This window comes from Symphalangus syndactylus, chromosome 14 (genome assembly GCF_028878055.3).
Source record: "Symphalangus syndactylus isolate Jambi chromosome 14, NHGRI_mSymSyn1-v2.1_pri, whole genome shotgun sequence".
Classification (NCBI taxonomy): domain Eukaryota; kingdom Metazoa; phylum Chordata; class Mammalia; order Primates; family Hylobatidae; genus Symphalangus; species Symphalangus syndactylus.
In genome coordinates this window covers 26960281-26985622 of record NC_072436.2, presented here as the reverse complement: position 1 = coordinate 26985622, position 25342 = coordinate 26960281, and the positions used below count along the sequence as shown (strand labels likewise).

At 37.4% G+C, this 25342-nt stretch overlaps 2 protein-coding genes and 1 pseudogene across 6 annotated transcripts in view; 2 read left to right on the top strand and 1 right to left on the bottom strand.

Moving 5' to 3' along the window:
• Positions 1 to 12540, top strand: part of GCFC2 (GC-rich sequence DNA-binding factor 2) — a 55029-nt gene extending 42489 nt beyond the window's left edge. For 3 of the 5 annotated variants that reach the window (XM_055240619.2, XM_055240620.2, XM_055240621.2), the window contains exons 16-17: positions 3007 to 3131; positions 4292 to 6507. In XM_055240619.2, coding sequence (XP_055096594.2) covers positions 3007 to 3131; positions 4292 to 4409 — 243 coding nt within the window. In that variant the 3' untranslated portion in view covers positions 4410 to 6507. Of the gene's footprint in view, positions 1 to 3006; positions 3132 to 4291; positions 6508 to 12328 lie in introns of those variants that run through there. The other 2 variants (XR_008650586.2, XR_010115394.1) reach the window with 1 other exon arrangement.
• MRPL19 (mitochondrial ribosomal protein L19) lies at positions 9732 to 21163 on the bottom strand. Its single transcript, XM_055240623.2, has 6 exons — positions 20945 to 21163; positions 20636 to 20753; positions 15935 to 16053; positions 15532 to 15666; positions 13293 to 13474; positions 9732 to 13155 (listed from the first exon to the last, which is right to left on the bottom strand). The coding sequence occupies exons 1-6, from the start codon at positions 21045 to 21047 to the stop codon at positions 12934 to 12936; spliced, it is 879 nt and encodes a 292-aa protein (XP_055096598.1). The 5' UTR covers positions 21048 to 21163; the 3' UTR covers positions 9732 to 12933.
• LOC129462173 (transcription elongation factor SPT4-B-like) lies at positions 16568 to 17800 on the top strand (annotated as a pseudogene).
• Positions 21164 to 25342: the final 4179 nt, after the last annotated feature.

Sequence of the window (25342 nt, the reverse complement as noted above, 5' to 3'; positions counted from 1 at the left end):
GGAAAACAGTCTCCTGCACTGGTGGAAGGAGGGATACAGCTCTTTTGGAGAATATTTTGGCATGATGGATACAAAACTTTTAAAGCTTATATTCTTTGACTTAGCCAAAGTAAGTTAAGTCAAAAATTAGAGATGCACATATAGATTTTAAGTACAAAGAATATTGTTATAGCATTATTTATAATAGAAAATAGTTGGAAACACCTAAATATCCCTAAAAGCATGATGGTCTTCTCGCAAGATAAAAATGTGAAAGGAAAATAATCTCAGAACCTGTCTCAGATACTTTTGGGTTCACAAAAGTTATGTTTTTGAAGAATTTTTAAGAATATGGGAAAATAATTATTTTATAATTAAAAACACGTACACACTAAACTGTTCCCAGATAGAATAGGGTCCGTCTGCTTGTTCTTGCAGCCCAATAGCAAGATGCAGACAGACTGGGAAAGAAAGGAGCTTATTTTTGCAACCAGTTACAGGGAAAAGGTTGTAGTAACTCACCAGACCAACTGAAAGTTACAGTTTGTTTTTTGTTTTTTGTTTTGTTTCAGCACTTATATGCATTCTAAGCTCCATGCTAGGTGGGAGAGTGTACCTACAAGTGAGAGTGTTTCATTCAGTCTGTATCTAATCTTACTAGGGTCTGGGGTCTGGAAAGCTTTCTCTAGAGTCTTGGAAAGTTTTTTAATCTTAAGTGGGCCCTGGTATGAAGAGTATGTGTAAGAATGCTTTTATTATTTGATCAGACTTTAGGGCCTGGGAAAACCCAGGCAGGGTCTTAATGGGTTTGTTTTCGCATTCCAGTTCTTGTATTCAGACACCAGTTTCTCTAGTTCTTTAATGTTTAACTTACATATTCATCAAAATTATAGAAAAGGGTTAGTGGAAACTGATTCATCTGGTTGCTAATGGAAACCTAGCCTGCCATAAAACTATATATCAATTATTAGTCAACCATGATTGTTCTGGCTATAGTTTTTATATCATACAGTTTTAAGCATTATATATTAAAAATTTAAATCGTCATCCATGTTATGTTGTTCAGGTTTAGTTTAGTCCCCTTTGACCATAGGGTCTATTATGAAGTGGAGAAGAGGAAATATATTTACACAGCATTCTTTCCACAGCATATGGTTAAAAACCAGGCCAAGAAAATCGACTTTTAGTGCTGGGATCATTAATGGAAAAGCTACATGGTTAAATGAGAATTTTATTGAGACTTGTGATACAAAACAAGGGGAAAACAAGTGCAAATGACATTCAATAGTAAAGGACGGTTTTAAAACTTTTAAAAAGAGTTTACATAACAAAACTTATAGGATCTTCGGCCTTAGGCAGTCGGTGTGTCTGTATTTTTCCTGAATAGTTGAAAGAGGTGATTAAAGAGTAGAATAAGTCTTTTTATTTATTTATTTATTTTTTTTTTTTTTTTTTTTTTTTTGAGACGGAGTCTCGCTCTGTCGCCCAGGCTGGAGTGCAGTGGCGCAATCTCGGCTCACTGCAAGCTCCGCCTCCCGGGTTCACACCATTCTCCTGCCTCAGCCTCTCCGAGTAGCTGGGACTACAGGCGCCCGCCACCACGCCCAGCTAATTTTTTTTTGTATTTTTAGTAGAGACGGGGTTTCACCGTGGTCTCGATCTCCTGACCTCGTGATCCGCCCGCCTCAGCCTCCCAAAGTGCTGGGATTACAAGCGTGAGCCACCGCGCCCAGCCTAGAATAAGTCTTTTTCCTCAACCATGTTTTAAATGCTGACCAGCCTTAGAAAGAGCACATTCCAGAACCTTTATTTAATATACTGTGTAATATATAGGGTGCATTTTAATTTTTTCCCCAACTCTCTGCTTTCTATAAATATTGATCTTGATGTTACCAACTGTAACATAATCTGTATGATTATCTAGGAATTTCTTTGAATAGTGTGATATTGTGGCAGGCCAGGTTTCCTAATGGAAACAAACAGAACAGTCAGTTTCCACGAACCCGTTACTATAACTTTAATGAAAGTGTAAGCTAAACATTAAAAAACTGGAGAAACTGGAATGCAAAAACCAACCCATTAAGAACCTGCCTGGGTTTTCTCAGACCCTAAAGTCTGATGGAATAATAAAAGCATTCTTACACATACACCTCATTCTGTCTTAAGATTAAGAAACTTTCCAAGACTCTCGAGAAAGCTTTCCAGACCCTAGTCCCTAGCTAAAGATGAGACAGAGATTGAATGCAACACTCCCACTTGCAGTTATGATCCCACACATAGCACGGAATTTTAAATATATACAAGCACTAGAAAAAAGCTTAGAACTTTGAGTTGGTCTGGTCATAAGATAGTCATATATTGTTCTCTCCAGGAACAATATAGAGTTTTTTCCTTTCTCCCCTTTTCCCTTCCTTGTTTTCCCTTGTTTCTGCTATGAGGAAGTTTTTTTTTAATTTTTTCTAACATTTTTCTGTTTTTACCAAACTTTTCTCAAAATCTTGTATTACTCTTAGGATGACAATGATAAAATGTAATTTCCATTTCCAAAAGAAAAATTGAATGCACCTACATTGATTCATTCTGCTGCTTTACAATTAAGGCAATGTATTACCTTGATAGAAGATTAAAAACATAATTTATCTTTCATTCTTTGTATCATAGTGAATGTATGTATTTTAGAGTTGTATTGACCAAATATTTTGTGTCTAGACATTTGTGGTTTTTAGTTGTAAATTATGTTTTGTACAGATTTAATGACTCACAAATACAAGAATATAGAAAGAATTACTAGTACTACTAGGGAGTGTTCATAGCGAGTAGTGTATTTTAAGTTCTTAGCACTAAAGAATGAATTTCCAAAATATATATAGCCTTGGACACAAAGGGAAATTTTTAGAAATTTTTATTTAACCATAGACTATAAAATGGGGAGAATGATACTCAGCTTACAGTATCACTATGAGATTATGTTAGCAAGATTTCATAGATAACTATCATTGTAAACCAGCCATGTGTTTTGATTAACAGGTAGCAGCATGTCTACCAGAAAAATGGTTTGAAAATTCTGCCATGAGGACATCTATTCCACAGCTAGAAAACTTCATTCAGTTTTTATTGCAGTCTGCACATAAATTATCTAGAAGTGAATTCAGGTAATGCATATTTTATTTTCACTTCTATAAACATAGTTCAAGGATTCTGTATGCTCTCAACAATTTTTAGAAAGATTTGTATTTTTACTGTACTTTTAAAAATTTGTTAAAACTGTGATACTGTAGAGTTAGTAGATATTTTTATGGTTACCTTTTGGATGGCTTATGCATATTCATATTTTAAAATGTAAATCCCCCCCAAATTAAGCACATTCAAAAAACTATAGCGCAAGGGAATATAGAATTAAGACTATAAATCAAAAACCTTTTATTAAGCACTTTTTAAATGTGTTTTTAATTTTCCTGGCCATTTTTAGAGACTCAACAGTTGTTAAGTACAGGTCTGCAGCTTGGTATTTATCCAGCAGTAGCTAGCTCTCTGTTCTGAATGTTTCATTCACAGCACCAGCTGTTTAGGGGCTTAAATACAGTGGTATTCCTGTTAACTCCCTCTCCAAAAAAAATTTTTAAGCCCAGATTTGGCCGGGCACGGTGGCTCACACCTGTAATGTCAGCACTTTGGGAGGCTGAGGCAGGAGGATCACTTGAGCCCAGGAGTTTGAGAACAGCCTGGGAAACATAGCAAGACCCTGTCTCTAGAACAAAAAATTGAAAAATTAGCTATTAGCTAGGCATGGTGGCATGCATCTGAGTCCCAGCTACTGAGGATGCAGAGGTGGGAAGACTGCTTGAGCCTGAGAGGTTGAGGCTGCAGTGAGCTATGATTGTGCTACTGTACTCCAGTCTGGCCAGCAGAGCAAGACCAAGTCCCTTAAAAAAAAAAAAAAAAGACTCAGATTTGTATTATTAGCTAATGTCATGATGTGTGAATATACTTCCACCATTGCTTCCACCAGTGTCTCATACAAGCTGATAGCAACACAGCACTACTAAAATTTCTGATAGACTTACTATATGCTTTTCTACTTTTTACAGTAATTCACATTGAAATTTGCCAGAATACATCCACTAATGATCTGTATTTGAACTTTATAGTTAAGTGGAGATGGCAGCATCTCTCTGTGTTTTATGCTACTTTTAGATACTGGCTTAAGGTAAAGCTTTTGTTTTAGATTAACAACTGATGATCAGGTTCTGAATTGACCGCTGTTCCCTCATGCACTGCATTTTTAAAGGGAGAAATTTGTTTTGTTTTTCAGGGATGAAGTCGAAGAAATAATTCTTATTTTGGTGAAAATAAAAGCTTTGAATCAAGCAGAATCCTTCATAGGAGAGCATCACCTAGACCATCTTAAATCACTAATTAAAGAAGATTGAATAAACTTTATTGGAAAATGCTAAAATTTTAATATAGTTACAAACTCAGTTCCTTTGCTTGAGAAGAAGCTGGTGCCTCTCTCTTCTTTATTCCCTGTAATAGAAGGTAGGATTTGAAAAAAAGCAAGACTCCACCTCTGTATTCCCCCCGTGCTTTACCTTCTGGCATCATGAAAAGCTGCCATGATTCTGTGGTGTTCTAAGGAATTAAATGCACTGGAGCTTTTAGAGCTCAACGTGTTTCCCTTTGATTCTTTTGGCTGGTCTTTCAATTTTCTTAAGAGAGGAACTGGATAAACCTTGCTAAAGGTTTTAGCTTAAGTGAGCATGCTAATAAGTCTTCTGTCCTGAACCACAATGATATCTTTTAGTTCTGTTTAACTACCTTTATTTAAAAATAAGTCAATATGAAAATCTCAGTTGGAGTGAATTATTTGCTAAGTATTAAATGATTAAGGCATTTGCTGATTATCAAATTATCCTTTAGAAATCCATACCAATTTAATGTACCAACACAAGCGTGAGTGCCAATGAATCCCTACCAGCAGTAGTTATTATCCTTTTTTAAAATGCATTGAAAATTTGAAAGATAAAAATAATCTTATTTTAATAGCTTATTTTGTTTTGGCTATTAGAGAGTAAACATATTGGTTTTGGCCATTTGTAATTATTTCTGAAATATCCATCTTTTTCTTATGGACTTTTAAGACCTTTATATTTTTTAAGATATTGATTTTTTGCCCATGCTCATGGCAGAAGTTTTCCTTATTTGCCATTTTTCTTTTAATTTTTTTTAATTGTATTTTTTGAGACAGGGTCTGGCTCTGTCACCCAGGCTGGAGAGTAGTGGCACAATCTTGGCTCACTGCAACCTCTGCCTTCTGGGCTCAAGCAATCCTCCCACTTCAACCTCCCAAGTAGCTGAGACTATAGGCATGCACCACCATGCCCAGCTGATTTTTGTGTTTTTTTTGTAGAGATGGGGTTTCCTGACATTGCCCAGGCTGGTCTCGAACTCTTGAGCTCAAGCAGTCTACCCACCTTGACCTCCCAAAGTGCTGGGATTACAGGCTTGAGCAAGGGTCTGGCTCTGTCACCCAGGCTGGAGAGTAGTGGCACAATCTCGGCTCACTGCAACCTCTGCCTTCTGGGCTCAAGCAATCCTCCCACTTCAACCTCCCAAGTAGCTGAGACTATAGGCATGCACCACCATGCCCAGCTGATTTTTGTGTTTTTTTTGTAGAGATGGGGTTTCCTGACATTGCCCAGGCTGGTCTCGAACTCTTGAGCTCAAGCAGTCTACCCACCTTGACCTCCCAAAGTGCTGGGATTACAGGCTTGAGCAACCATGTTTGGCCTTTCTTTTAAATTTGTTGATGTTTTTTGAAGCATTAAGTCATTACTTATTAGCAAATTACTACTTTTTTTTTGTCATTGGTGGTAGGACTAAGAAGGAAACAGATATTTTAAATACTCAGAACATGTGATTCATTTTCTGATAAAATATTTGTCTAATAAGACAGAGGCAAGATAATTTAATCAAAAGAAATTAAGAAAATTTTCCAAAAATGTTAGTTTACTAGTAATTTTTCTAAGTCTTCTTATTAAATAACTTAAGGGAAACTGTAAATATATTTTGCAAATTGTTGCCCAAAAGATAATTGGAAAAAATAGAATATATTGTAGGATTTGAATATACAGCCTACTTTTATGTCACCCCTACCTTCAAAACTACATGTAATTTATTTTAGGAGTTGGGTGTGTTATGTCTGTTGCAGTGAGGACTTGTGATTCACTGGTATGAAGAATTTTTTAATGTTTATATTAGTAACAAAATTATACAAGAATAGAATCTCATCTAGAAAATGCAAACCATTGTTGAAAAGCAGTTAGCATTTCCACACAACTGTTGTCCCCAGAGGTAACTACTGTTTTCATTTTAATGTTATCCTTTTAGACCTTTTCTCTATTTACAAAAATGTTATGTGTTTGTATGTGTACATAAAGTTTTGGGTTTTTTTTTTTACATAAGTGGCAGATACTTTATTGCATATGAAATTTGTAATCTTTTTCTATTAAAGTACACATTTGGAAATTACCCTCTGACTTTTGGATTTTTACCTAAAGATATGTTGGACATGTTCCTTTATATTTTTAAGTTCAGCACCGAAACCTTCCTACCTTTTTGTGGAAGATAAAATATTAAAACTGGTTTCAAAACTACAAATTGACTTAAACTGCTATAGTAATTTTCAATTAAATTTCATTATACCTGGAGTTTGAACGTTTTTGAAGGTTTTTATCATATACTGTAATTCAAACATTTACCTAAATCTCAATGTAAAATTCTTTTTTTTCTTATTACTATGAAATGGATGGAATAAGGAGGGCAAACACAGCTAGCAAGAACAAAACATTGGGTTGGCAATTCATATCACATCTTAATTCTTTCCCTGAATTTCTTTCAGCTTTTTGTTCACATAAAGAATGTGAAATTTTTACAGAATCAGACAGATGACTTTAAAGAAATTTTTTTCATGATGGAAAAATAACCTCAAAGCAATTGATTTTTGCATTTCTTAGGTCCTTGAATAAATGATACTTAGGTATACCTCAGAAATGCCATATATGATACAAATCCTGCAAAAGACATCATGAGAAAAAAACAGCAATATCTATCATGAATGTAGAAATAAAAGTCCTTAAAATAATCAGCAAATCAAATCCAGCAATGTATAAAAAAGATAATAGGGTTTATTCCTGGAAAGTAAGGTTGGTTTAACATTAGTCAACCAGTGTAATCACTCATGAACAGAATAAAGGAGAAAATCCACATCTCGATGACTGCAGAACCAGTCATCTCAATTATTACAGAAAAAGTGTTTGACAAAATTCAACACCCCCTCAGACTACAAAAACCTTTCAGCAAAGTAGGAATATAAATTCCTCAATCTGATAAAGGGCATCTGTGAGAAAAATCTATACCTAACATCATATTTAATGGTGAAATATTAAGGATGTCTGCTCTCACCATTTCTGTTCAACATTGTTCTAGAAGACATAGTCATACAATCAGTCAAGATAAAAGAAGGCATAAATAAACATTGAAACACAAGAGTTAAGATAGTCATTAGTCGGCCAGACAATCCCAACACTTTGTGAGACTGAGCTGGGAGGATCGTTTGAGGCCAGGAGTTCAAGATCAGCCTTGGCAACAAGCTTGTAACCATTAAGAGAAATGTGTTGTACAGCATCTGGCACATAGGAGCCTTCTAATGAGGAGCCTATCCCTGAAAAAGTGAAAGATATATCATTTTTCTAATCCTTCTAATAGGATAAACTAAGTTTTTGATCTGAGTTATTCAAAAGGCTAAGGGATTTCCCATCACGACACTACAGGGTAGTTTAGAAAATATACACACTTGAGCAACATGGTGGAGTAGGCACATTGAAAAACAGGGGCTGGGTGTGGTGGTTCACGCCTGTAATTGCAGCACTTTGGGAAGCTGAGATGAGAGGATGGCTTGAGGCCAGGAGTTCAAGACCAGCCTGGTCAGTATAGTGAGACCCCAATCTCTAAAAAATATATATATATATTTTTAAAGCAGGAACAGGCATAGTCAATTTTATCAGAACTCTAGAAAACAGTAAAAAGTTTATAGCATTGAAGCAAATGCTGAGTCAGGAACAGGCAACTTTAAAATGGCGAGAAAGCTTTCTGACATTTCTGCTTGCCCTTCCCCCACAAGCTCCCTGGTGTTGCAGCAGTCTTGAAATCAGCAGCTGCATTCTGTGTTGGACCCTGATCCCCATTTCTAGAGGAAGCAGAGCAGAACTTACAAATTCTTAAGTCTCTGGTAGCCTGTCTGGGGCTACTTAAAGGATTGACAGAGCACTCATCGTTAAGAGTAGGCATTGCTTGAAAAAAGTGTTCCCTTCTCCCTGTTCAGATTAACTGTTGAACGCCTCTAGTGAATTTATTTCAGTTACTGTACTTTTCAGCTCCAAAATTTATCTTTGGTTCCTTCTTATAATGTCTATGTCTTTATTGATATTCTCATTTTGTTCATATGTCTTTCTTCCTTTAGTTCTTTGTCCATGTTTTCCTTTAGCTCTTTGGGCTTATTTAAGACAATTGTTTAAAGTCTTTGCATAGTAAGTCCATCAAAAATAAGGGAGAAATCAAGACATTCTCAGATAAAACAAAAGCTTAGGGAGTTTATTACAATTAGACTTGCCCTGCAAGAAATGCATAAGGGAATCCTTTGGGCTGAAATGAAAGGGCACTAGACAGTAACTCAAATCTGTATAATGAAATAAAGATCCAAAATAAGATAAATATATTGACAAATATAAAAGTCAGTAGTACTGTCATACTGTTTTCTAACTCCACTTTTTATTTCCTAAATGATTTAAAAGACCAACTCATACAAATAACTATAAATTATTCATTAGGCATCAAATATATAAACATGTAATTTGTGCCATCAATAACATAAGGGGGGGCAGGGCCAGAGCTTTACAGGAGTAGAGATTTTGTATGCTATTGAAGGTAAATTGGTATCAGTTTAAATTAGATTGTTTTAAGTGTAGGATGTTAACTATAATTCCCGTAGCAACCACAAATAAAATATCTAACAAATATACACAAAGGGGAGTGAAAAGAGAATCAGACTAGTTCACTACAAAAAAAAACAGAAAAGAAGGCCATAAAGAGGAAATGAGGGGTCAAAAAAATATATGACATATAGAAAAAGTGTTAAATGGTAGAAGAAAGTCCTTCCTTAATTACTTTAAACGTAAATGGATTAAATTTTCCAATCAAAAGGCAGAAATTGGCAGAATGGACAAAAAAAAAAAAGATAGTGATATGCTGTCTACAAGAGACTATAGATCCAAAGACACAAATACATGAAACACATAGAAAAAGATACCCTGTGCAAAAATTTCTTTAAAAAAAGAGAACCTTAACACATTATAAACCACCTTGACCTAAGAGACATATAGAACACTACAGTCAACAATAGCATGATACACATTTTGCTCAAGTGTATGAGGAACATTCTCCAGGACAGACCATCTATCAGGCCACACACCAATTCTCAAAAACATTAAAATCATACTGAGTATCTTCTCTAATCACAATGGAATGAACTTGGAAATCAATAACAAAAACATAGTGGGAAATTCATAAACATGTAGAAATTAACACACTCAACCAGGGGATCAAAGAAGAAATCACAAGAGAAATAAAACATGACATCTAGCAATTCCACTCAAGATGTATACCCAAAAGAACTTAGAAACAAGCAATCAAATACATACTTGTTATGTCAATGTTTATTGCAGCATTATTCACAATAGCCAAAAGGTAGATATATCCCAGTGTTCATCAGAAGATGGATGGATAAACAAATTGTGTATACATACAACGGAATATTATTTAGTCATAAAAACAAATGAAATTCTGATACATGCCACAACATGGATGAATCTTAAGGACTGTTTGAGGCCAGGAGCTCAAGACCACCATGGGAAACATAGCAAGACCACATCTCTACAAAAAACAAAATCAGCCAGGTGCAGTTAACATGTGCCTATAGTCCTAGCTACTCAAGGAGGCTGAGGTGGGAGGATTGCTTGAGCCCAGGATTTTGAGGCTGCAATGAGCTATGATCACACCACCGCACTCCTACCTGAGTGATAGAATGAGACCTTGTCTCAAAGATAAAAAGAAGGATTTGAGGTTACCTGGGTTTGGGAGAGATACAGGAATGAGGTCATTGCTTAACAGTTACAGAGTTTCAGTTTGGGGTGATGAGAAAATTTTGTAAATAGTCGTAATAATTTCACAACATTGTGATGTAATTAATGCCTCTGACTTGTAAATTTAAAATGTTTACAATGGTAAATTATGTTATATATATATCCTACTACAATTAAAAAAAGCTTTAGATTATGCACATTTAATTTTATTTCTGGGGGAAGATTTGCTTTACTTCTGGGGGAAAATTCACAAGAATTTTAAAGATATTCCTGCAGAGTAAAAAGCATGATTGTTTACATGCTTTTGAGCACCTGTACTTACAAGCTGATCATACATTTGCAGAGCTTTAGGTCCTAAAATAAACCCATCTACCATTCTACCAAGATTGAAATGTTTATCAAGACAGAAAAAGAACAGGCTTTAATAGCTATCTTCTAACAAGATAAAGAGAAGAAAAATATAAGATATAGGCTCTTGTTAACCTTTTATTTTCAGAGGTTATCTCAGCAAATAATCTAAATAAGTGAAGGATAGGATATCTATTACTTGTTGACAGTAGTTAGATGACTGTATAATCATTAGTGAAAAAGATCAAGGAAGTAGCTGAAAGCTGCTGTCTGACAGACCCCTACACAATCTCCTTCCTGGACAGACCCCTCCTGGAAAGAGATTGGAAGCCTCTATTCTAGGGAATCTGACAAAACCAAAATATTCATGTGGAGGAGGGGACTCCCAAAAAAGCCCATTCAGATAATCCTAAAGACAACCCCTTCCCACAACCCAAAGGCTTTCCAAGCTTTTTAGTCCCTCTTTCAACCATAAGAAAACAGCCAAAGATTATCAGATATCCTGGAAAAGTCTGAAATATAGACAACAGAAAATAAATACAGAAAGAAATCTGGAGGAAGTAGATGTGCAAACAATTTTAAATGAAAAAAATACACTACACTGAATACCCCTTATCTATGAACAAATCCATAGATAAAGGCTTTTTGGTTATAAGAAAAGGAACTTCTACAAATCAAGAAGGGGTCTTAAGATTTTAAAATACAATAGCAAAGAGTTGGAAGATTGAGCTAAAGAGCTAAAAAACAGACTGGGGTCAAGGGAGGGAGGTAAGAAAATAGATACCCAGTGCTGGATATCCAACATCCAAATAATAGTTTGGAGAACAAAGCAGCAGAGAATAAATCATCAACCAATGCTAAGTGTTTCCCAGAACTGACAGAAATGAGTTGCTATCTTGGAAGGGTTCACCTAAAACCCAATACAATGGATAAATATAGACCCACACCCAGACACATCATCATGAAATTTATGAGAAACGGAAATCAAAATGGCATTGGATTTCTCAATACAACAATAGAAACAAAGAAAATGGAGCAACAATATTTTTAAAGTCCTGAAGGAAAATTACCTCCTACCTAAATGTATAAAGTATCAATCAAACATGAGACATGCAAGGTCTCAAAAATTTTACCTCCACACAAACTTCCTCTAGAAGCTACCAAAGGATGTGCTCCAGCAAAACAAGTTAGTACTCAATAAAATGGAAAACATGGAATCCAGAAAACAGCTGAGCGCAGGAAAGAAGTTAGTCCCAAGACAGCTAGGAACCAGAGGGCAGATCTGAAGGTAACTCAATGGATAGGCTGAGAGTTGCCTTCAAGATTTAGGATAGTACTGTACTTTTTAACCTGAGGAACAGTATATCCAGGTGAGTATGGACCAAATTACATGCTTTTCTTTAGCATGTGTGATTATACCCCAGCTTTCCAATCCATGCTGCATGGATCAGCAACAACACTCATATCATACCAAAGGTATTGTTTTAACCTAATCCTAAGATATAGAGTGATTCATCACACTGTGAGCATCAAAAAACAGTTTACTTCCTCTAACCACATTTCTGCAACATCCAGTTACCCAGTATAATCCTGCCAGATACCCTGTGGTGAGCCTTCTGTTTAGCAGAACTCACTCATAACCTTAGCCATGAATTTGCTCAAAATTGGCCTTTGTAAACTCTCAGAGGAAGCTGAAGCCAGACTATGACCCAAGGACTGTAACGTTTCCCTTGAAGCCTTCATGCAATAATAGTAATACTGCCCCTTTATACTTACTAATAGGTTTTTCTTTTTTTTTTTTTCAGGTTTTTCAAAATTAAATATATTATTGAAGAATATATGTGTTGGGAGTAAACTAAAAGAAATGCAATGGAATGATTAACAAGTCAAGATGATATTTACATTTAAAAAGGAGAGAGATACAATTGCAGATATACCAGAGTCTTCTGAGATCTTATTAAATGTTTTATTTCTTAACATTCTTAGATATTAATAAATGTTCTATTTCTTAACCTGATAGTGGGTACATGAATGTTTATTTTATTATTCTGTAAATCATACATTGTTGTGTTTATGAATTGTTTCACAATTTTAAAAAAAAATCATCCCACCTATTCCCTTTGCTAAGGTTCCATGCTCATTAAAGACCATTCTGGTGATGCTCTGACTTCTATTGTAGCTTTGCCTCCAATAAGCAAATGGACATCAGACCATTTGTCATGTGTAATTCTCTTTTTAGAGTAATAAACTGGTTGTACAAGTTTTATTTTAGAAAAAAAGTATGAATAAAACAATGAATGCTTAGTTCACTTAATTACTATGTTCTTATAAATGAAAATTAAATTGGTCTCAAAATATATCCTCGTAGAGCCAATGTATCTTCTGCAACTAACTAAATTCATTCTCAGAATCAAGACCTATTCGACGCTTCAATTTCCTTCCATACTGCAGCTTCAATGTTTGAAGTATCATATTCCCTCATCATATCAAATTCAAGCCATGGCTGACTCCACTTCTGAGCTTCTTTCATTTGCTCTTCAGTTAAACAAAGATCAAATCTGATTCCTTTAATATTAAAATTTGGACGTTCCCAGCGTTTAGACCAGGGCTTAGGCTTCATTTTTACTTTCAGCTAAGGAAGATTTAAAAAAAAAAAAAAAAGCAATAGTTAGGCTGATAGGCATGAGCAAAAATTCAAGTTTTCATTAAGATGATTCTTTCTTTCTTATTTTATACTTGAACTTCTAGTTTCAAATGTATAACCCATACCTCATTAACAGGAACTTTTTGGTTAGGCTCTTGTACTACTGGCTTCATATCCACATCGAAAGTGCTATATTCAGGAAGGGCATCTCGTAAGTATAGCAAGCTATCATCCAGCCGTTTCTCTAATTTGACCACTTGAATCTCCTGGACCCGAGGATTATAAAGTTCAAAGCAAATCTCGACACCTAAATAGAACAGAAAACATATTCTTACAATCTAAGTCCACATTCCTATACATGTTTCATACTGCAGTAAAAGCATTTCATAAAGGAATTAGCACAAAGTTTCGCATGTAGAAAATGTGTCATTAATTTGAAATTTTTAAGATAAAGATTACTGAAAGAAATAGAAATAAGCTAAAATCCATTTAAATATAAAGTGAGAAAGTCTGAATTGGAATGATAGTCTAAAAAAAAAATGGCTTCTAGAAATATGTTGAGTCACATATCTCTTCAATTTTCATAGTAGTAACTTCAGAGAAAGTCTGAATTCTTCCCTATGTCATGTTTTTTATCTCCCAATTACTTGAAGAAAAATCAATCTTCCATGTTAAGAGTAATAAGATTAATGGTACAAAAGAAGTAAAATATTAAGTTCCAACTTTGGTTAGAAGCTCCTTTGATTAAGGATTAGTGGATTAAAGGGCTAGAGAGAACTAGTTTTGCTTTTTGCCCTTCCACCTTGCACCATGTGAGGGCACAGTGCTTGGCCCTTCCAGAGCACACAGCAACAAGATGCAGGGAAGGAGGCCTCACCAAATACAAAACCTGCCAGCACCTTGAACTTAGATTTCCCAGGCTCCCGAACTGTGAGAAATAAATTTCTGTTCTTTCTAAATTACCCAGCCTGTAGCATTTTGTTACAACAGCACAAACAGAATAAGATACCAGAAATGTAAACCAGAGAGACCGCACAAATGCAAGCAGATGATGGTGACATGGATGAGGGTGATAGCAATGTAGAGGGAAGAACAGACAAAATCGTGATATATTTTTTGGAGACTATGCCAAGAAAACTAGATTGACTGCATGTGTGAAAGTAAGTAGGTAGGCAGTGGTACCATTTATGGAAATAGAAAAGACTGTGAATGGAACACCCTGCAAGTGGAAATAAAGAGTTCTGCTTTCAACTTATGCTGATAAGACATCCAAATGGAGTGTTGATCAGATAGCTGCATATGCAAATCTGGAACTTAAAAAGGGTCAGTCCTGGAGTTATAAATTTGGAAGTTATCATTATACAGATGGTATACAAAGCCATTGGACAAGAAGGAAACACTAATGCAGTAGTGATGGGGAAGGTTGAGGCAGGTTATAATAGTCAGACATACTATAGAGAATGGCAAGAGGCAGCTAATCCTTTTTGAGGATTCTGTGTCCAGTACTTCAAATACAATATCTCACAGTTGATTGGCTAGAACCATGTAGAGTAGAAACTATTACTATCTTAATGCTTAAAGAAAATCAAATGACTCACTCCTATGCTCATTTACTTCTATTACAAGACCTCTCCAAGTATTTGACCTGACTGAAGGCACCAATCAATTAAGTCCTGCTGAATTCCTGCACGCATAGCCCACCAGGTCATTACAGAATAAGCAAGACAGAAACTGCTTTCACATTTTCAGTTTCTTTGAAAATAAGAATACCTTGTTGTTGGAACTTCATGAAGCATACAACTTGATAAACTTAACTGTTCCTGCCATTTTAATTAATAATCTTGCTAGAGTTTTACTCCTTGTTCCTCTGCCTATAAGGCATAGTATATAAACACAATTTTGCCTTTTAAAATTCCTCGCAAGTCATATAAGACAGTGATAATTTTGTTTTGTGTCACAACATAAAGTAAAATGTGGGTATTCATTTTAGGAGCAAGTAATTCACGAAGACATTATAGGTTTGTCTTAAAGTTTTACTCGTGGGTTATTTGCTCCTAAAACGAATATCCCCATACTGCTTTATAGTAATTTATTCCCCCCTTTGATGTTGCCATGGTTTCCAAAGTCTACTTCTAATGACTGTTGTTCCAATAATATAAGAAGCCTTCAAGAGAAAGAAGTCCATCAACCATATTTAATCATTAACTTCAAATCTCAATCCATTCTAAAGCCACAGGCTCCATATCTTCTCTCAGAGTCTCCTTCTACTTTCAAATTTCAGATTTCTTATCCCAGGATGCAGAAACAAAAAGGAATCCTGAGATAACATTTTCTAGACAATGAAAATGATGAAATAAAACTTACCTTGTCCTTCGATAACATTCCTAAGGATAAAAGTAGCTCCAAGTCCTCTTCCTGATCTCTGGATGCAAATCCCCAGAAACTGGCTGATTTTTCCTTTGGCATATGGGTCAGCTGTAGTAACACGAAGAATACTTCCTACAAATTCAAAAGAGAAGTGAATATTTTTTTCAGCACACCCAGCTGAGAAGTAAACTTTATATAAGATGCAGAAACAAACAAATAGCATTTCTAGATAACTTCTTAACTTCCTAAATGTTTTCATGTAGGAATAAATACTCCATATGAGCATAACCCAGATATGTAAAAAACAATCTTCTTTTGCTTTTTAAGAAAACTAACCATCCAATCACTTAGAAACTAGCCATCCAATTACTAATAATAAAAACATACAGCTCTTACTGACCAACATAAAACTCTGGAATGTGGAGTACTTTTCTCCTTTCTAACATATCTTTTCTTTCCATTTGAAATTTCAGAGGATCTGTTCTTCCCCTTCGAGGAATGAATTCAGGACTCAAGAACCTGTGAAAAATACAAATAAATAAATTAATTAAAAGTAAACTCAAAAGGCTGCTAGAAGAAAAACTGTTGCTTTTCAAAGAAATTAAAGAATATGATATTGATGTGTTTTATTCTTCATTGTCTAAATAAAAGTCAATCTTATTTCTAAAATTGTTAATGCTCATGAAAATAGCTAACAATTCCTGAGTACTCACCTGGTATTTTGTTAAAAGCTTTATGAAACATCTATAGCATAAATTAATCCTTCTAGCAACCATGTGGGTTTGGTGTCATCTCCTTTTTACAGAGCAAGAAACTGAAGCTTGAAAAAGGTAAATAACCCATTGCTACATCAGCTATAAATCTGTCAAATCAAGATTTAAATGTAAGTATGTTGGTCAGTCTCCAAAGCCTATAACCATTTCTATAGGCCTCACACTGAGCTAGACATGCTCTAATAAATTATGTCAGAAAAGACATCAACATATAAATCACTAATTTTAAACTGACTTTTAAAATGATCTTCCTGATCAGAGAAGATGGCCCTTGAGATGGTGCTGAAGGACCTGCGGCATCTGCAGGCTTGTTTGCTGTGTTTGCTGGTCAAGACTATAGACCAGTTTGAATATGATGGTTCTGACAACTGTGACGCCTATCTACAGACAAAGAGTAACCGAGATGGTATATGACTGCACTAGCTCTTCCTTTGATGGAAACAATGCAATGAGTCCAGAGGACAGCTAGGTCTCCAAGTGGCAGCAAGTCAGTAACTTTAAGCCAGGTACATATGCGGTGTCATTCACTGGTCACCTGCCCCAAGGAATCGTGTGGGAGCTGAAAAGTCGAGGAGCGACCTACAAATCCAGAGACACAGCTGCAGCACATCATGTCCCTGAACCATTTTCTCTTCTTTGGATGACAGGTGTGGGTGGGAGGGATTTGGGTTGGCAGTCCTGGGGTCTCGTGGTTGTATCTTTCTGCTCTCTAGACTTGGCACAGCAGTATACCTTGAAGAAATCCTGAGGCTTCATAGTGCTCTTTGCTCCTTGACCATGTTTAATAATTCTTGCTTTTCCCCCCTCCTCATCTGTTTTCTTCTGTTTACTGCTCTTCCTATACCTTAGGCCAGTCCCGCGTCCTTGCATTTCACATTCTCCTAACTGGAGACCCTTGGGCCTTAGGCGACTGCTGGGTCCTAGTCTGCCTTGTTTGTGCCTCTGTAAGAGGTAAGTCCTTCCTTTTCTCCTCTGGCCTAGTAGGGGACCTTGGGTAATGTCCCATTTTGGCCAAGGTGAGGTATTTGTTTTAGAATAAAAAATTCACCATAAATTCTCATTTACCTAAATTTCCACAGAAATCCTGTTAGTGTCCCCATTTTGATTTCCCTAAGTTGCTGATTCTCCCTCTGTAAAAAGAGAATGATTAGACCCTGCCTGTTTACCTCAGGATTGTTGTGACTGTAGAAATGAAGCTATGTGAAAATTGTGTAAGTCTTACAAAGGTGAAATCCTTTTGCTTAAAAAATAAGAATCTTCCTTTTTTGTTCTTTAACTGATTTTAAGCTCGTTATGAAATATTTAATCTACATAAAAAGTATAAATGACAGTACAATGAATATTCATGTCTCTAACACCCACCTCAAGAAATAAATTACCAATATTGTGTAAGCCCCTGTGTATCCCCTTCCTACTTCACAGAGTTCATTACTATCCTAAATTTGGTGATTATTCCCATGAATTTCTTTCTCTTCCTCAATTTTCTACTTTGAAAATTTCAAAGCCTACCAAAAAATAGTAATACAATGAACACCTGTAGATCTTTCATCTACTTTTACCAACTGCTAAAATTTTGCTATATTTGCTTTATATATACATATCATTTTTTTCTGAACCATTTGAAAATGTCAGCCAGGTGTGGTGGCTTACGTCTGTTACCCCAACACTTGGGAGGCCAAGGAGGGTAGATCATTTGAGCCCAGGAGTTCCAGACCAGCCTAGGCAACATAGTGAGACCTCATTCTACAACAAAAAAATTTTAAAAATAGCCAGGCATGGGCACCTGTAGTCCCAGCCGCTTGGGAGACTGAGTAGGGAGGGGCCCAGGAGTGGGAGGCTGCAGAGCCAAGATCATGCCACTGCACTCCAGCCTGGGTGACAAAGCAAGGCTCTGTCTCAAAAAAATGGAATAGCAAGGCATTTCATTCCTCAATAATTTAGAAGGCTTATGCTAAGAATAAAGACTTGCTCCTATATTATCACGATACCCTTATGACACCTATAAAAGTCAGCATTAATTTGATAACATAATCTAATACAGAGGTATCCAATCATCTGGCTTCCCTGGGACACACTGGAGGAATTATCTTGAGCCACACATAAAAGACACCAATGATAGCTGGTAAGCTTAAAAAAAAAAAAGTCACAAAAAAAATCTCATAATGTTTTAAGAAAGTTTACAAATTTGTGTTGGGCCACATTTAAAGCTGTCCTGGGCTATGGGTTGGACAAGCTTGGTCTAATATAGAGTTCATACTCAAATGTATGTCATTATCCTGGGAAGGTATTTTACATCTATTCGTTGCCCAATTCAAAATACAATCAAGCTTGACACATCATATTTGGTCGTTAGTCTCTCAGACTAGGACTTTTCTCCATCTTTGTATTTTTATAATATTAACTTTTTTGAACAGTCAAGGCCTACTATCTCATCTCTGGATTCTGGATTGTTTCCACATGCCTAGACTAAGGTTAAATAATTTTAGTAAGAATATTACAGGGAGATGATGTGAACAACTTATTCTGTCACATCGGGAGACACATAATATCAACTGGTACCATTACTGGTAAAGTTAGGTTTGACTGTTTGGCAAAGTTTCAGAAGGTCCCCCTTACATTTCTTTTTACTTTACATATGCATGCATGTCTGGGCAACATAGATTGTTTAGTATAGTTTTGTTTTTGTTTTTTTCTGAGACGGAGTCTTGCTCTATCGCCCAGGCTGGAGTGCAGTGGCACGATCTCGGCTCACTGCAACCTCCGTATCCTGGGTTCAAGCAATTCTTCTGCCTCAGCCTCTCGAGTAGCTGGGATTACAGGCACATGCCACCACACCTGGCTAATTTTTTTTATTTTTTATTTTTTTTATTTTTAGTAGAGATGGGGGTTTCACCATGTTGGCCAGGCTGGTCTCGAACTCCTGACTTCGTGATCTGCCCTCCTCGGCCTCCCAAAGTGCTGGGATAACAGGTGTGAGCCACCGCACCTGGCCTATAGTTTTAAAACTTCATAAAAACAGCATCCTACTACATTAATTATTCTAAAAGGTTTTTTTACACACAGATTTGTGAAAATCTTCCATGTTTAAAAGTTAGCTCTAATTCACTCATTTTTCACTGCTATACAATACTCTGTCATATGAATGTATTTGCCTGTTCACCTACTGATGGATATCTAGGCTGCCTCTAAATTTTTGTTACAAAAAATACTGTTACATTCATTCTCATGCTTGTCTCCTTTACATACATGTTAGGAGTTTAAGTTGTGTGCTTTCTGAGTGAGAAGGTATACACAACTTAAACTTACTAAATTCTGTCAAATTGTTCTCTAGAGCATATAATTTACATTCCTATTTAAGTGAATTAAATGCCACCATTTAAAAGAGATATTCAATTTCTACCTTCAAAAACACAGTTTTATAAGGAAATATTTTCTGAATCTCTTAGTTCTCTAACTCCAAGTTTACTTCTATTTAAATCTGTGGAATATTTTAAATGTCAAAAAAAAAAAGCCAGGCATAGTACCTGTAGTTCCAGCTACTCAGGAGGCTGAGGCGGGAGGATCACTTGAGCCCAGAAATTTGAGGCTGCAGTGAGCTAAAATCACCACTGCACTCCAGCCTGGGTGACTGAGACTCTGTCTAAAAAAATTTTTTAAATAAAAAAATAAAAAATCCCAGAAGTAATCCAATCAACAATCTACAGCCCTTTCAAGAAGCCTATAATCATATCAGGTTTTTCCTCTGAAAGCTGGCTTTTTAAAAAGGTTGTTACACAGCTCTCTTTTCCGACCTTAAGTCCTTTAAATTTACATGTACTTCCAAGATTACCACCATTCATTTAAGTTTTTATTCACACTGTTTTGATGAGTACGTTTCAGAAACAATTTAGTGGCAAGTTTTAGTGTGCTTTGTCTGCCAAAACTTCCAACCTAAACCATAGCAAATTTTTTAAGTTGGCCAATCAATTCCTATCCAGAGTTAAGGGTCTTTTGGGAGAAAAGAACAGCTCTTGGACGTAAACAGGTATAAACAGGATGTACCTCAGAGAAAAACTCTGGTACAGGACAAATACCACAGAGGAAAGAGTTTAAAATATGGAGAATCCCTACTTGAAGTTCTGACTCAATAAAACTGCAAAGAAGTTCAATGCTAGCTTGGGGAGAAGTGAGAAAGACAGAACAGTGTAGTGCGCGGGCTCATGAATCCTACACACCGGCTCGTGCAGGGGGAGGTGCAGACCCCACCTGAGAGCCGGAACCTCCAACGCCAACGCGCTCACGCGCGCACCGACCCCAGTTGCCGGCCTAGCGCCAGGGCAGTGCCTCACCTGCGTTCCGGTTCCACGGGGCGGCGCTTGTCCACGATGACCGGTTTCGGCGGCGGCTGGAACGCACCGGGCTCGGAAGGCCCAGTCCTCTGCTGCCGGACAGGCCCCGCATGGACTCCTGCGGGAGCGGACGACGGAGGTCAGGACTCTCGTGCCAACCCTGAGATCCCGCAGGGCCCCGCAATCTCCTCCAACCCGGCGTCCCACGGGGGACCAACGCTGGGGTTGCCTCTGATCTCCAGGTTCGCCTCCCCCATCCTGACCCTGGGCCCCTAACGCGCCCCAGCTCGCAAGTCCCGCTCCACTTACTGCAGGCGATAGAGGCCGGCGGGGGGAGCAGAAACCTGGAGGCTTGGAAACTCCGGCCTAGGCCCATTGCAGCCCTGTGCCCCGCTGCAATGCAGGCCGCCATGCCAGCTAGCTCACGTCAAGACTACAACTCCCAGTAATCAGTGCGACGAGGTTGCTGCTGTCTGCCACCAGATGGCGGCTGCTATAGGACAAAATGATAAGTCTCTCCTCGCTCCTTTCCTGATGTCTCAGGAAAAGTGCACGTTTCTCTAGTTCCCCGTAATGCGCCAAGTTACACCCCTCCACAGGGGTGTTCTCCCAGCATAGAAGGCTTTTTCCTCCCTCTATGAATCCACTCTATCTTCTCAGGCAAGCTTTCGCTATGCGAAAATCCCATTGTAGGCCCTCATTCCCACTGGGTGCCTTCGATTGGCAGCTCTGATCTCATTTGCAATTCTTTCTTGTGTAATTATTAGATTAGTATTTAAATCTGCCATTATACTATAATGAGGCAAGGGAAGGGAGAAAGTCTTCTTTTTGCTCACCGTTTTATCCCAGCACCTAGCACCCACCTGGGCCCTCACGAATTTGTTTTGTTTTGTTTTGTTGAGACAAGGTCTTCCTCTGTTGCCCAGGCTGGAGTGCAGTGGCGCGATCATGGCTCTGCAGATTCCAACTCCTAAGCTCAGGAGATCCTCTCACCTCAACCTCCCGAGTAGCCGAAACTACAGTCTTGCACCATCACGCCCAGCTAATTTTTCTAATTCTTTGTTGAATGCACAGAAAGGAGAATAGAATAGTTCCTGACAGAACTGCTGGCCCATAGTCCTTGAGACTACAGAAAGCATTAACCCTTTGAGGAACCCAAATGAATTTGGGCTGGGCAACTGTGGGTGTGGATAGGTGGGAGAAGTAAAGCTGGAAAAGGTAAATGGTAAGTCTTGTTAAGAAATTTGGAAAATGACTGGGCATGGCCAGGCATGCCTGTAATACCAGCACTTTGGGAGGCCGAGACAGGAGGGTCCCTTGAACCCATGAGTTGGAAACCAACCTGGGCAATATAGTGAGAACTTATCTCTAAGAAACAAACACACAGTTGGGCGTGATGGCTCACGCCTTTAACCCCAGCATTTTGGCAGGCCAAGGCGGGAGGATCGCCTGAGGTCAGGAGTTTGAGACTAGCCTGGCCAACGTGGTGAAACCTCGTTTCTACCAAAAATAAAAAAAATTATCCGGATGTGGTGGCAGGCTCCTGTAATCCCAGCTACTTGGGAGGCTAAGGCAGGAGAATCACTTGAACCTGGGAGGCAGAGGTTGCAGTGAGCCGAGATCGTGCCATTGCACTCCAGCCTGAGCAACAAGAGCGAAACTCCATCTCAAAAAACAGAAAAACCCACAAAAAAAAGAAATTTGGAATTTGTTATTTCAGCAGTGGTTACATAATATAAGGATTGAACACTTAGAGTAATGTGATAATTTAACTACATAATAGTCATTCCAGTTGCATTAATGTCCCAAAGCTACCTCAAATTCAGCATATCCATACTGAGTTCATCTTTTTCAGCTCCAGACTTCCTTCTCAGTATTGGCTATCTCAAGGAATGGCTTCAGCATCCACTCTCTTGCCTAAGCCAAAAATCTCAGTGCCATTCTTGATTCCTCCCTATCTCCCCCTGGATGAAGTTCCAAAAACTATACCTGACACCATCAAATATCTCAGGAATCCATATACTTTCTCATCCTCCCATCCATATTTCCAATCTAGGTCACCATTTTTTCTCTTCAGGATCCCTGGAGATCCCTGCAACAGCCTTCTGTTAGTCTTCTTGCCTCTGGTAACCTCCAGTCCTTCACACAGCAACCAAAAAAAGATGGCTCAGAAATGCATACCCTGTTCTTGTCTTTCCCCAGTTTAACGCCTTACTGTTTATTTTTGACAGAAGTCAAATGCTCAAAAAAGCAACCAACCTCTGCAGCTTGGCCCCTATACTCTGGCTTGCCATCCTGAAGAACATGAGCTGTAACATCAGCCTGAGGAACAGGGCCATGTTTTGAGCACAGAATTCAAGATGCTGTGAAGAAAGACAGGGCCTTCTATTGTAACTCTAGCTTCTTTGATTAGAACAAGAATTTATTCTATAAATGACAAGGAATCTCACAACCAAAATTTCAGATGAGCAATATTTTGGCTCTTCTACCTACCCAAAAAAGTAGACTTCAAGCCCTTAAGAGTAAAAGGGAGGAGAGGCAAAGATAATCATGACTGGCAGTAGTGAAGATTTTTCTGTATTAACCATGCCCAGAACACTTGGCCTTCACTCTTGCTAGGATTGGTCCTACGGGTAGGGGCAGAGAAATAAAAGACAGACCTTCACAGGAGGACAGCAGGATTTACTAGACATTGCCAAGCCACGCCTGCTGCCCTCTCCTCTTCTACGGATGAAGGAATAGTTGTGTAGAGTTTTACAAAATTGGAGGAATGAACCTAAAGAATCTTATTTAATTTTCTCCCATATTCTTGCTCACCCAACATCCATCAGGCCGTTTTGGCCTTATCTTAATTTGGAGAACAAGCTGGAGTTTAACTTATTCCAACGTTAAGTTGTTATTAAACAACTTCATAGAGCAAAATCAAAGAGCACAGAGCTGGCACAACCATTTTGTGAGCTGATTACAGGAATAGAACTTTAATTATTTACTTCTGTGTTTTACACTCATGGAAAGGAGGTCATGAACATCATTACGTAATGTTCAGCCACGGGAAGAAAGTGTTCCAGGCCAACTGGCTGCTTCAGGTTATTGTGACATCAGGATCCTTGTCTGTTTTGCTCATTACTACATCCTCTATATTTAGTAGGGTATCTGGCACCCAATAAATATTTCTAAGTAAAATTAGATAGATCACACTGATTGTACTTTAGAAAATGGCTGGGAAGCAGGAAATTTTTGGAATATTCCAAAAGAGAGATGGTGCTAACCTGTAACAGAAAAAAAAAAATGGTTCTTAAAGTGTGAGCCCTTGACTTAGCAACATCAGCACAACCAGGAAACATGTTAAAATTACAAATTCTCAGGTCCCACCCCCAGACTTACTGAATTTAAAACTTTGGGCACAGAATCCAGTGATCTGTGCTTTAACAAATCCTCCAGGTGATTCTGATAGTTGTTCCAATTTGGGAACAATTGAGGTAGAGGCAATAGAGATACAAAGTGGTATTTTTTTTTCTGTCTCTCCATCTATCTGTGAGGTAGAGTCAGTAAAAAAAATTTCTGAAATGTACTAACTGTGAGTCTTTGAGAGAGGTTCCCATCTCTGTCTTTGCTTCTTCATGGGTAATAGGATAGAGGTATGCCTACCTCATTGGGTTGGTATAAGGATTAAATCGAGATAATGCATAAAGTTTGTGGATAAATGTATAGATCATAATAAATTCTTATTTTCCAACTTTATTGAGACATGATTGAAAGATAAAATTTGTATATATTTAAAGTGTACAACATGATGATTTGATATATGTATGCAATGTGAAATGATTACCACAGCTGAGCTAATTAACATATCCTTCACCTAATTAAAAAAAAAAAGCTTTTTATAAAACTCATTTTAAAGATGCCAGCAAGAGGAAACTATAATCTGATTCATGTATTAACACATCCAAAAAAAGAATCTCCTATACCTAGAAAACCCTAAAGATGCTACCAAAAGACACCTAGACCTGATAAACAACTTCAGTAAAGTTTCAGATACAAAATTAATATGCAAAAATCAGTAGTATGTCTATACACCAACAGTGTTCAAGCTGAGAACCAAATCAAGAATGCAGTCCCATTTACAATAGCCACCAAAAACATAAAATACCTAGGAATACATCTAACGAAGGAGATGAAATCTCTACAACAAGAACTACAAAACACTGCTGAAATAAATTATAGATGACACAAACAAATGGAAAAACATTCCATGCTCATGGAAGAATCAGTGTCACTAAAATGTCCATACTGCCCAAAGCAATTTACATATTCAACGACATTCCTATTAAATTACTACCATTTTTCACAGAACTAGAAAAAAAAATTCTAAAATTCATATGGAACTTAGAAAGAGTCCAAATAGCTAAAGCAATCCTAAGCAAACAGACTAAAGCAGGAAGAATGACACAATCTGACTTCACATTATACTACAAGGCTACTGTATCCAAAACAGCATGGGACTGGTATAAGAAGAAACAAACAGACCAATGGAACACAATAGAGAACCTACAAATAAAGCCGCATACCTACAACCAACTAATCTTCAACAGAGTCTACAAAAATTAGCAGTGGGGAGATGACATCCTATTCAATAAATGGTGCTGGGAAAACTGACTGACCATATGCTGAAGAATGAAACTAGACCACTACCTCTCACCACATACA